The sequence below is a fragment of the Rhipicephalus microplus genome, chromosome 2 (assembly GCF_043290135.1).
Source record: "Rhipicephalus microplus isolate Deutch F79 chromosome 2, USDA_Rmic, whole genome shotgun sequence".
In the NCBI taxonomy this organism is placed as follows: domain Eukaryota; kingdom Metazoa; phylum Arthropoda; class Arachnida; order Ixodida; family Ixodidae; genus Rhipicephalus; species Rhipicephalus microplus.
Window position 1 is genome coordinate 79,574,423 of NC_134701.1, and position 12,929 is coordinate 79,587,351.

Below are 12,929 nucleotides of genomic sequence, written 5' to 3' on the forward strand. Positions count from 1 at the left end.
GTGCGGCGGATGACGCGGATGAAGCAGTTAGTGTTCAGCGAAATGGCGTTGGGCACCATGACGAAGCTGAATGACGACGAACGCCTTGCAGGTCAGTGACGGTTGAGCAGTGCTCCTGCTTGTGACAACGGACGACGCTGTTGAGCCCAGCAAGACGCCGTGAGGACCATGTGCACATACGTAGTTTTGTGTTGTGTGTGTACAGTAACAACTTGCATGTGCGTATTAAAACACCTTTTCTGTTCCGCTTGGTACACTCTCCACCAGCATTGCATGTAATCTCAACGTAACAGCAACCACGTTCAACTGTCACTAGCACCGTGCTCAAAGTCACCACGGTCGCAGAATGCTGACGCAGGTGAGTTTCACGCGGAACACGGACACAGTGGCAGGACGCTGCGTCAGTCGCTTGGCGCAATGCAACCGTAGAAGGCACACGACCGATCGTGTTGTCTGTACAGTTGCTGAAATAATGACGTGAAAGCACTCGCCGTTGTCAGTGCATCTAGCGCTCGTTCTCTCGTAGTTGCTTCGTTGTCAGCGAGCTGTTACTCCCTGTTATTACTCGGACGAAGTGATTTCGCTGAAGGTGTCCCGCTGGCTCTGAGTGATGAGCCCAGTTCCATTAGTTTCAGATCGTCACGACACACGCGCTGCGCAGCCCACGTGCTTTCCGAGCCGGAGAGGGAGTCGCGCCTTCTGCTTCGCATTCATATGTAAACAAGACAGGAGAATTTGCCTACTCAATATGGCCGACTTTCGGCTTCATCGCGGCTTCACAACGAGTGACGTCAGGGCCTCTCCTTACCTTTTCCTTCCTCCGTGGATGGATGGATGGACGGACGGACGGATGAACGGATGGACGGATGGATATGGCTGTACCCTTTAGATCGGGCGGTGGCTAGCGTAATACTTAGAACTGAACGAGAGGTGCCTACATACAGGGGACGCACAGCCCACGACTTAAGGAGCTTCGCTCCTAAAAGTTTTGCGAGAATAATCAAACTAATGGCCTTGGTGCTTTTTTAGAAACTTCGTTCTGATAGAGTCATAACCTGGTGATGAGTAATGGCTCAAGGAATCGATAGCTTTCGCAATGCCATCTACGTCAACAATAACTGGCGCATAACAACAAAATCGTATTGGCGAACAGAAGGAAGGCGATCACTGCAGGAGGCAGAAACGTCTTTCGCAAATGTATCGCTAAGAGCTAAAGTTCCCTTGGTGTATAGTTGCTACATAGATCCGCCAGAGATATATGTGTTTCACGTGAGGGGTTGTAACGCTCCTCATATTTTTGGTGTTTGTCGTTAACATAGACAATACGTTGCATAGAAAGTTAGATTTTGAGATATTTTGTGACGCTACGTAAGTGGCGAGTGCAGCTTTCTAAGCAGACCAGCGTGTATTGTCAGGCGCGACTTTCGCGGAAAGATATAGGCGTTTTTTGAGTTTAGATAGACGCCTCATATGGGCGTTGTATTACAGAACACTAGGCTGGGAGGTAATGCTATGAGATGGAATATATCTTTCTGTTAGATCAACTTTAGCGGTGAAAATGTCTCAGCTATGCTGATTTGAGTGATGATGAAAATTTGATAATAAAGTTTCAAGAAATCCTGTTCGTTGTTTATCGCAATGAAGTTACCTTTTTTTCTTAATTCAATAGTCTTCTTCAGTTCGTTCACCTTTGAAATGGAGAGTTTATTAGAAGATGCAAGTGTGCAGTGATCACTTGCACCAGGTAGGCGCATGATCTGCGACATTGTGTCAGGGTGTGATGTCAAGAACGGGTGTTCGCGATATTAGTTGATTCACGTGTCGGCTTTAATACGAGATTTGATGAGGAAAAAACTGAGCCCGAATCTGAAAAGGTCGTAGGTATAAAATCACTAGCTAGTGACAAAGAAGGAGCGTGTAATAAAGTAAGATCAACCAAAATATTGTTTGGAAGATTGAAGTCACCCAAAAGTAAGATTGGTGAGAAAGGAAATCGCGTGCGGATAAGGTTACTACTATCGTGTAGTTCAGGAAAAATGTGGGTGGTGAAGAGGACGAGCAATAGCGAACACCCATGACAAGTTTGTTTTTTTTTTCGTTTGTGTGTGGTCAAGAGTTCAAGTCCACACGTGTTCTAGGTCATCGTTTGCACAAATCGCCAAAAGGCGAGTTGGCCACATTTACCATCCTAGTCTAGGCATTATCACTGTCGAGGAATCCGGGCAGCTCCAGCAGTTGCAGAAAAGCCAACGATGGCAACGTGGCTTTGTGCACTTTCCCCAACTGTCATAGCAGTTGAGCTTGCGTGATAGTTGCGCGATGGCTTACACGATTGCCATAAAGCTTCTTGGTGACGTGGCCTGAATGAATCAGGCACCCCGTTAGTGAAGTACGGCTGCTGCGGCGTTTACGGTGCCGAGATCCATGGACAAGAATGTGTGCGCATTTTGATGTTATATGATATATTGGCCCAGTTATTGGGTAGTGAGATCAATTTCGTCAGAAGCATGAGCGACATTTTCGTGAAAAGGAGCCCAGGCGTATTATTTCGTTAAAGTGGCTATAGAGTGGTCGTTACAGGCTTCCCTAAACGACGAAGGAGACGCGAAATGTGTCCGCTGGCTTTGTGTTAGGTCAACACACAATTTTTCAGTGCCTGTGCAAATAATCCCTAGTCAACAGGATTGCTACAATGATTGAGAGCTTCACCGCAATATGTACAAATTGTTCTCACTTGTTGGTTTTCATGCTAGGATAAAACAATCATCATTCAGACACTTCATACAGATAATGAATCGCAAAGCTGGAACGTACAGCCGCATGTGGGTGCAGACATTGCAGGCAAAGTGAAAATGCTTTTCGAAAAACCACCGACTAAACCACGCTTCAGCCTTGGCGAACGCGTTTCCGTCGTTGCAACGCTAACGATTCGGTGCCTGCAACGTCGTTTGCTCGGCCCGCCGTTGTCTCTGGCTTACGGCTTGGAAGACTCGCGGATGCTCGGTACGGAGCTGCTGCTTGCACTTCGTCATTCGAGCATGTTCTTGTCCCGCACTGCTGCGTCGGCTCGACGAACATGCACACTCTCCCAAATTATCTGTCGGCGATGTTCTTGGACAGTTGTCTAACGTTCGGGCGTTCGTAAAATTCATGCCCTTTGCGAGTAAAAGTTCTGTAGTACGCGGGCTCGGAGTCATGAATGCGAAGGAAGGAACGACGTCATTGACGGCGCTCCAAATGGTGTGCGTGCTTGGATGTGACATGGAGGATGGCGCAACTGGTGGAACGACCAAGAAAGATTGTTATCGTTTTTTGTGGTAAATAGTTTTTCTGCTCCATCTAGCTATATACAGCTTCCGCTGTTAAAAAATAGCACGAAACATTTTGCTTAAACTGGTAAGTCTGCTCAACTCATTGTTGCTGCGCAGATCATAACCGTTCTGCGCAATGCACTGCGTCACCGTGTTGTGTTTTCTGCGGCTATGACGAGGAAATGCTCGGGTATCCCGAAGGCAGTTTCTTTTCTCTTGTTATGTGTTTGGGAGAGTACGTTGACTCTTTTATATAAAATAGGCACGGCGTGGTATGTGAATTAGTTACGTGCTACCCTTTTTGCAGAGCTGATTACAATATTCAGTCCCGTATTTCTCGTGAAGGACTGAGATGGCTGTGAAGCTCCTTTTTAGATTTTTTTGAGTATGACCTCGTAGAAGAAGGTGTCTCTAACTAAGAGGATTTAGTAAGCCACCTTTTTTATATTTCCAGGCGTGTATGCTACCCACGTATAACTCATCCTTCTACATGGACACTACTTTTGAAGCGCTCGTTGCGTTTGACGTAAAGGAAGAGATTGTCTTCACCTACGACAGCGCTAAAAATCTGCGGTCAAAGGTGCGTGGGCCAACTTGTTCTTGCTGTGCACTAGATAGAATTTTTTACCCAAGGGGCCCTGCAACTCTCCTCGTACATGATCAGAAAATGCACGCCTGCCCGTAATTGACGCTCGTTAAAACAAGAGGGTGAAACGTGGCTCACTATTCGGTCAGAAATTTCCAATGACTTTAATAGTCCCTTATAAATCGGACGCTATGGCCGGAAATGATGTAATCACAAAAATGACCGTTTCATACGTACAAGTTTACCAGAATTTACTTCTTTGAGGAATATGAGCTGCATATTTTCCGCAACCACCTGGGATGTCCCGACGTGCCCGTGCATTTCTTGGAGCTGTGATGGCAGGTGCGCCCATTGATGGTAGAAGAAGAAACCAGCTGCAGTGGGCTCGGATTTAGCCACATAAACTTGCTTCACACTGTATCAAATTTCCTACAACAGACTAACAGAGTCAAGTCCACTAACGAAGTTAATTTCCTCATCCTCGACTAGCTTCAACACTAGCTAAGGAGGGAATGTGTTTGAGGTTCGGAATGGGTCCCCTCGATGACTCGAGTGCATGGTGGCAGCGCGAAGGAAGAGCCGTAGTCCGGTGAAGAGACGCTTTATTGCAGCCTCAGGCGACTGCCCGAGTCCAAGCCCGAACCTCCGCTCTCATTTCAAATTCAAACATCCTCTTTTCAACCCTTGGTAGAACAAAAAGTCTTCACAAAAACCAATTACGTGTTGGGACTCGCATCATCACAACCAATCACAGAAACACTTTCATAAAAGGCACTACATTTGTAAAAACCACGTTACCAAATAAAACAGGCAATGGAATAGGTTCTCCGCGTGTGACACTCTCTCCCATGCCAGGCCGTGCTGCCTCCATCGGCCGACTTCTGTCGGCAGCCGTTCTCGCGCTCGAGCCCCTTCAGTTCCCTCTATAATTGTTGCTTCGTAGAAGGCTCCCTGAGAGCGGTGGGTACACCGTTGGGCTCCGTGCGCTTACCAGGTGTGCATGCGACAGCGAGGCGCCCCGACATCCTAACAACAGCGGGGGACATTATGGTCGTTTCCCTGCCACCACTATGTCTCGATCAGCCAAGTGGTCGCGTCCCCACGTCATTCTCAATGACACGCGTACATGCCAACAATGGCTTAAACTTAGACGGTGGCGCCTGACTTGCCTCTTGCTAGACGCTTTTCCGAGTAAGCCTTCTCCTTCTAGTCCCGAACGGCGATTACTTTGACGGCTCCACTTGTGAACCATGAGAACGAAGGAGGCTCCTTTCTTTCCCATGCTCGGGGTCTTCCGCGTTCGTCTTCGCGGAACCGATCGGCTTCGCTAGTTGACGGGTCGGGAACTGGCTACGCGCTCTACATCAGCCGCATTGATTGCTCTACACCCAACATGCTCGTAATTGGTGCCTCATACTAACTAACGATGTCGAGAGACTAACGATGTTGAGTCAACTTAGGCTTTTATTTGGTTCCATATTTGCTCTATGACTTATGTAAATATATTTACATATATAGTTATTGCTTAGACATTTTTTATTGTTTCGTTTTGTTTTCAATCAGATAAAGTTATCTTGTTATTGAAGAGCGGCTAAACTATTACCTTGAAGAGCGGCTAAACTCTTACCTGTTCCTTCAGTAAGCAAACGAAGGCGTTGTCTGAGTCATGGCCGATACCGAGGTGGGTTGGGACACGTAGAAGAAGAACAACACCATCAACAACACCGGGCAATTGCTCCTGGGATTCGAGCCTGTAAAGACGGTTTCCTGTCTGTCTTGGCCTCTTTTCAATGGGATTCAGAGCCAGCCGCTGCCAAGAACCCCCAATTTGACAACCAATGGCATGGGAAGTACCCACCTCTGTACCTAGAGGTTGAGACAACCTCGTGGTGTGTGATTGGTGGTGAGCGACCACCAATTTCTGAGATAGCTACCTCGTCTTTGGAAGCAATCGATCTAGTTCTCTCGCCCATGGCCACCTGCACTACGCGCGATAGCCACGCTCGCATGCCCGTGGCCCAAATGACACCGCTCAACGTTCAAACCTTTACCAGCCAGAACTAGAAGGAATCGGTCATTGATTTCATCCAGGACCTTTCTACTTTCAGGGCCACTTGCGGCTTCAGCACCACTTGCATCTCGACGTGCTCCAGGGGGTTCTCTTCACTGCACTGCAAATTGCCGCTGCCCAGTGGCTGCCCTTCCAGCCTGTCTTCGTTTCCCAGAACGTACATCTTCACTGTTGCGCTTGAAGTAGGGCTTCTACCTTTAGACTAAGAATATCGTATCCACTGCAAGCTCGACGGCTCAACGCAACAATCAGACGAGTGTCTCAGTGCATATATTCGGGCGATGCAGCAGCTGTTTTACTGCGCTGATCCTCGCGCCCCTGAAACCGCAAATGTTTCACTTGTTCTGCGGTGATGCCACGCTAGTTACAAGCTACATTTGTTTGGCCACTCCTTTCCTTCCCTCGAGGAGCTTGCCCGCTTTACTCGGCAAGCTTCTGAGCTGGTCGTATGGGAACGCCCCTATGACAGGCCACAACCTCCCGACATTTCTCTGGAACTCACTCGTGTCACAACGGCTTCAGAGCTACACGAAGACCTCGTTGTCTACTTCAGACCCCTCGGAACCCCGTCGCTGCACACCATGAGCCTCAACAATGCTGCCTCAGGATGCTTCGACGAAGCTGTGCACCCGGGCTATCATCAGTGTGAGTGCCAATGGCGCATATGAAGAGGCGGCCTCATACGATGTGGTGGCATGAGATCCCAACGACGTCTGCGGGCATGGGCGAGCCTTCGGGAACTTGAGTGCTGAGTCGTCAAGGCTAGCTTTGGTGATCTTCGAGGCGGAGTAACGTGACTTCCAAGTAGGCGAAGAAGACACCAGTGAGTGTCGGATCAGTGAGTGGGGCGTAGTCGAGGTTGGAACTGCGGTGGATGTTGCATGAACAGATAACACGAGTTGAGTCAGCACTTTGCCTAAGGCAAAACTACCCGTCGGCACGAACGACGAAGTTCAGAAAAAAAGAAGAAAATGTCGAATTAAAAAGAGCCACCGCGATGATTAGCGCAGTGATGGAGAAGAGACAGAGAACATTGGTGAAAAAGAATTCATGGGTGTGGACGAGGCTATCCATGGGCAACGTGGCCGTTGACTTACACGACGAAAAAGAGGAAGTCAGGGAGTCATGACACTGTCACAAAGATGTCTTTGTGACAGCGTCAGTGTAGGAAAATCCGACATAAAGAAGCCGTAGTCGTTGAAGATAGGAGAGCTGGGGGCATACAGGAAGTGACGATTGTGCTGGTGGCTGGAGGCAGCAGCCGGCGGCGCTGATGCTGAAGTCGATAAGGATGCAGACAAAGTATGGTATTACGAGTCGGGCAAGCGCCCGCCACGGTGAGTGAGACGAGAAAACGAAATGGGCGGAATCTTTCACTGCAGACGACGACGAATACGAGAATGATGCCGATGTCACAGGAGCTGAGGACAAATCCGTTGCAGAAACTTCAAACAACAAGGCTCAGAAATCTGAAAAAGTCGAGAGGAATGAGGAGAGAAACCTCGAAAAGCCCAGGAAGCTAAGAACTTGCAAGTAACCGTCTCTGTCGAAGACAATGTTCTAGGCCAAAGCTGGGCTGACGCCGATGCAAGCCAGGTGGTTCAGCAAGGACGCAACGAGCGACTACAACAATGTCACGTTGCACATTTTTCAAAGGTGATGTAGAACCAACATCAGTGAAAGCCATGAAGTGAGCGCCGAAGACACAAGAAACCAAACATTTTATGCCGACACCGCACCCACGGCTGCCGAGGCCACCAGTGCTCGACGACTACAACATGGAGGAGTGGCTGCCATCCAGAGGCGAATAGTTCGGGTGGCTACAATGGGAAAACACGACACAGCAAAAGGTCAAAGACAACGGCGAGAACGTCAGCGTGAGGAGGTTTACTGCAACTAGTCTGCGTCGACTAGCTCGGTGGGACAGCAGCCCCAATATGTGCATCAGCGTTTCGTCCTTCACACGGAGATGAACGTGATAGTCAACCTCAGCAAGTTTGGTGTGTCTCCGTCTTTGGGCGGACACAAAGTTAATTCCGCTGCGCACGCCATAGGTTACGACGTCCGACAGCCCATGATGTCCCGCAAGTATTTGTGAAATAACAACGCCAGCTTGTGGCCGTCTATGTCACGTGCGGTCTGCCGAGGTCAAGAGTAACCAGGACAGTTTCACGGGCTGCCTTTGTGATGCAGCCCATGTCCCTTTATTCACCTTTTCTGAGGACAACGGACAGTATGGTTGCGGTGACAACAAGCGTGCCGATCGTAGGTAGAAGAGTTGAATAGGCGACAAATGGCCGAGGTGCGTTCGTGGAGCGGGCTCAACAGCTGGCATAGGGCAGTGGTGGCTGAAGTTGGCGTAAGTAAACACTGCTCGTTGTCGAACTTGGTACTTTTATTACACGCCGTCATACAGAAAAGCTTCAGACACGATCGCGTTCGCGATCATGGCGCGCTTGCGAAAAAAGAGACAGCCGCCTAAAGTGTCTGACAAATATACCTAACTGAGCTCGTGCTTCACAGATTCTAAAACTTTGTACCAGGCCATTTTTGAGGCATATAAATTTTAATGAAATCATAGATATAAATATTTGTAAAAGTGATGAAGGGCCTCTTTAAAACAATTTGTGGGCATTCGACACTATATTTATTAGTATGCATTGTTTCTGCGCGCATATCTACGACTGCGAAAGTATGGGCTTGTGATGCAGATTATTTTTATTTTCTTAAGAACCTTATAGGTATGAACCTGCGAGAGTCTCAAAGAAAGACAAAGCCATTACGTAGATTAAAGTGCACACAATATGTTTATATACCACGTAAAGATACAAAAATCACCACACAATGAAACACTTAATATCAAAGTCAGTTTCTTTAAAATGTCAAAGTAATGAATGTCATAGCAGCACACTTCTATGTTTTCCAAATCAAGGCTAGCATTTTTATGAGCAATTATATTTGTAGTAAACATGCGCTTGCTATGTAACCACGTTTTCTGTGGCCCGCCGCAGTAGATAAGCAAAAGGCTCGTGCGTAGTGACGGCGTTAAGGCGCAGCGCCGCCTGTAAACAGCCAGTGCTGGTACTAAGAGCTATATAACGTGTGTCACCACCGGTGGCAGTTTGCTATGTGTAGAGCTCATCCATATGTGGACGGCCGCTCCAGGTAGACTTCTGGTGCCATTTTGTGTGTGTGTGTGCGTGCGTGTGTGTGTGTGTGCGTGTGTGTGTGTGTGTGTGTGTGTGTGTGTGTGTGTGTGTGTGTGTGTGTGTGTGTGTGTGTGTGTGTGTGTGTGTGTGTGTGTGTGTGTGTGTGTGTGTGTGTGTGTGTGTGTGTGTGTGTGTGTGTGTGTGTGTGTGTGTGTGTGTGTGTGTTCAGAGCGCATCCCGTAGAAGCTCTCGCCCGCTGTGGAGGAAAGAGCTGCGAGCTGAACGTTGTTTTGTAGGGCGGCAACATTAACCCCCCCCCCCCATTTTTTCGCACACGAGATAAGCACGCGCAATGACCCCTCCCTAAGCGGAAAGTGGAGGCTGGCCCCCATATATATTGGGGCCAGTGTGAGAGAAAAAATCGGCCTGATCGCTTGTGCGCAGTTTCAGAACTTGCTGCGCACTAAAGCACTCCCTTTACAAATTTAATAAAAAGGATACCTTTGAAGAACATAATGCCATGTTTACCACACATGCGTACCGTGATATCTGTGTCTCACACTTCAACTTCTTCTATGGTTCTGTGGCTAGAAGCATCCTCTAGTCGACACTGGCACCAAAACCTATGTAACAATATATATATATATATATATATATATATATATATATATATATATATATATATATATATATATATATATATATATATATATATATATATATGTATATATATATATATATATATATATATATATATATATATATATATATATATATATATATATATATATATATATATATACCCTCGCTGCGCAAAATCCAGCGACCACCACTCCACGTCACATAGCCATCTGCTAGACCTCATCCGGGACATTATATGAGAAAAATTGCGGTCTATGGGCTTCACACCTTCTTCACCGCGTTCAACACAGTCTTCGGGAGTTCCTTTGCGGGACCTCATTAGGGATGAACTCACATCTATGACCGGCCCTGATCTCGTACAACCACCTGTTTTTCACACCATATCAACCTACGCTCAAGTCGCTACCGCGCCTCCGAGCAACGTACACGTGACATTGCCGCATCCATCCTACGCGTCGGTTGCTGCCGCTCCCCCGGTCAACTACTGTTCTATGCCAGCTGACCCTTCTTCGGCCCACCTGAGCGCGCTATCTCCAAGTGCCCCTAACGCCTTCTACTCCCCACCCTGGCGCTCGTCCCGCCCTGTCTGCTATCACTGTGGGTATCGCTGCCACATTTCTCGTTTCTGCCCCAAGCGCCAGCAAGACGAGCGCCGCGGTTACGACATGCGTGAACGCGATGTGTACTATCAAGGTGAACGCCTTTCATCACCTACACACCGGTCTCCCTCTCCGCCCATATCAAGTGCACCTCGGAACAGCCGGAACTCCAGACGCCGTTCACCCTCACCTTTTCGCCACTCTTCCTCCCCACTTCGGGCTGCATCATTCGTCACTACCATTCATTCGGAAAACTAAGTGATGCAGTTTCTTGGGGAAAACCTGCATTCCAAATTAGGACTGATATTCCTCCATCAGGCCCGTGCAACATGATTTTGGTGTTAGTGGAAGGAGTGTACGTGGATGCTCTGGTGGACACGGGTGCGGCATTTTCCGTTATGCGCGTGGATTTAGGCCAATGTCTGAAAAAGTGATGACCCCCTACGATAGACCCACGTTGGTTGCTGCGTAGGGGTATACCATTCGCCCTTCCGCTTTCTGCACAGCCCGCGTTTTTATTGATGGTATCCAGCACCACATTCAGTTCGCCGTCCTGACTGACTGCTCTCACCAATCAATTTTAGGGTGGAATTTTCTTTCTTCTGCCTCCGCGGCTATTTGCTGTGGCCAACGCGTCATCCACCTCACCGACACGGACTGCATGCTCAACGACGACCCCCAGAGGCTACTTGGTTTGACAGCTGCGGAAGATACCAAATTACCACCAGTTCAAGAGCGGATTGTAGCTATTACCTCCAAGGACATCGACCAGGGCGACGTCTTGGTCTCACCATCATTTAGTCGCGTCGGTAAAGGCATCATTCTCGCTTCCGGTGTAGTTAGGTTTCTTAATGGTTCCGCACTTGTCACTGCCGTGAATACAACATCCAAAAAATTCTACTTCCCCAGAACACCACGGTGGCCTACGTGACAGATCCCGAGCCTGCGTGCGTCATGCCTTTTCATGCCGTCTCCTCCAACGACAGCCCTAGGAGTAAGCCTGCTTCTTCTTCCGCTTTTACTGCAGCCGTTAGCGACAACTTGACACCTTCACAGACGCAATAGCTACTTGCTTTGCTAAAGAAACACGCAAGTTCCTTCGACGTTTACTCCTCGACGTTAGGCCACACTACTAATATAACGCATCGAATCCACACATCCGGAACGTCTGTTGTACGCCGCCGGCCCTACAGCGTATCTCTTGCTGAGAGAAAAATCATCGAAGAAAACGTAGCTGACATGCTCAAACGAGAGGTAATTCGCCTTTTATCTAGCCCTTGGTCGTCGCCTGTGGTTCTGGTTCGCAAAAAGGATGGGTCCGTGCGCTTTTGCGTCGATTACAGTGCGCTCAACAAGATCACTCACAAGGATGTGTACCCAATGACACGCATTGACGACGCCCTTGATTCTCTACAAGGCGCAAAATACTTTTCCTGCCTCGACCTGCGTTCCGGATACTGACAAATTCCTATGCACGAAGAGGATAAAGACAAAACGGCATTCGCAACCACCGATAGGCTATACGAATTCAACGTTATGCCTTTCGCACTGTGCAACGCGCCCGCTACATTTAAGCGCATGATCGATACCGTGCTGCGCGGCCTTAAATGGAAGACCTGTCTCTGCTACTTGGACGGAATAGTAATTTTTTCGTCAACGTTTCCTCAGCACCTGAAACGTTTGGATGACGTTCTGACGTGCCTTGCCACCGCTAGTCTCCAACGCAACACAAAAAAATGCCGCTTCACCACAAAATCTATCAAGGTTTTGGGCCACGTCGTGAGCAAAGACGGAATTCGGCCGGATCTGGACAAAATTGCTGCGGTGCTTCGCTTTCCGCGCCCCGAAAGGCCGAAGGAGTTGCGAAGTTTTCTTGGTCTCGCCTCCTATTTTCGCCGTTTTATACGAAACTTCGCATCAATAGCGGCTCCACTGCACCAGCTTCTTGATTCTGACGTGCTCTTTCTGTGGTCGGAAGAATGTCAAACGGCATTCGACCTGTTAAAGTGTGCCCTCACGTCCGAACCTGTATTCCGCCACTTTGATGAGGCCACACCAACCATCCTACATACGAACGCTAGCTGCCGCGGTATAGGTGCCGTTCTGCTCCAACGCGACACCTCTTCACAAGAAAGGGTAGTTGCGTATGCCAGTAGAGTATTAACCGCGACCGAGAAGAACTATACCATAGCTGAGCAGGAGTGCTTGGCTGTGGTCTGAGCAATGCAAAAGTTCCGTCCCTACCTCCACGGCCGTCATGTCACGATCGTTACCGATCACCACGCCCTATGCTGGCTTTCCACGTTGAAGAACTTGTCTGGACGCTTGCGTCGGTGGATTCTACGTTTACAGGAGTATGACTTCGATATCATTTACAAGTCAGGTAGAAAACACCAAGACGCCGACGTCCTTTCGCGCTGCCCGCTACCAAATACCCAGCTCAGCATCGGTCAAAGTTCAGCCATCACATCTACTGCAGCGCCTGCGCTCGCCTCAATAGACCAGCTATTATCGGACGACAAGCACACACTTCACTCCTGCCAGTTGTCTGATCCGTACTGTAGGCGTATT

The 12,929-nt window shown here is 48.5% G+C and overlaps 1 protein-coding gene across 1 annotated transcript in view; it reads left to right on the forward strand.

Annotated features, from left to right (window-relative positions):
• Positions 1-12,929, forward strand: part of LOC142790032 (uncharacterized) — a 67,273-nt gene that overhangs the window by 40,264 nt on the left and 14,080 nt on the right. Inside the window, exon 5 of the mRNA XM_075885061.1 lies at positions 3,766-3,891. Within this exon, the coding sequence (XP_075741176.1) occupies positions 3,766-3,891 (126 nt within the window). The remainder of the gene's footprint in view (positions 1-3,765; positions 3,892-12,929) is intronic.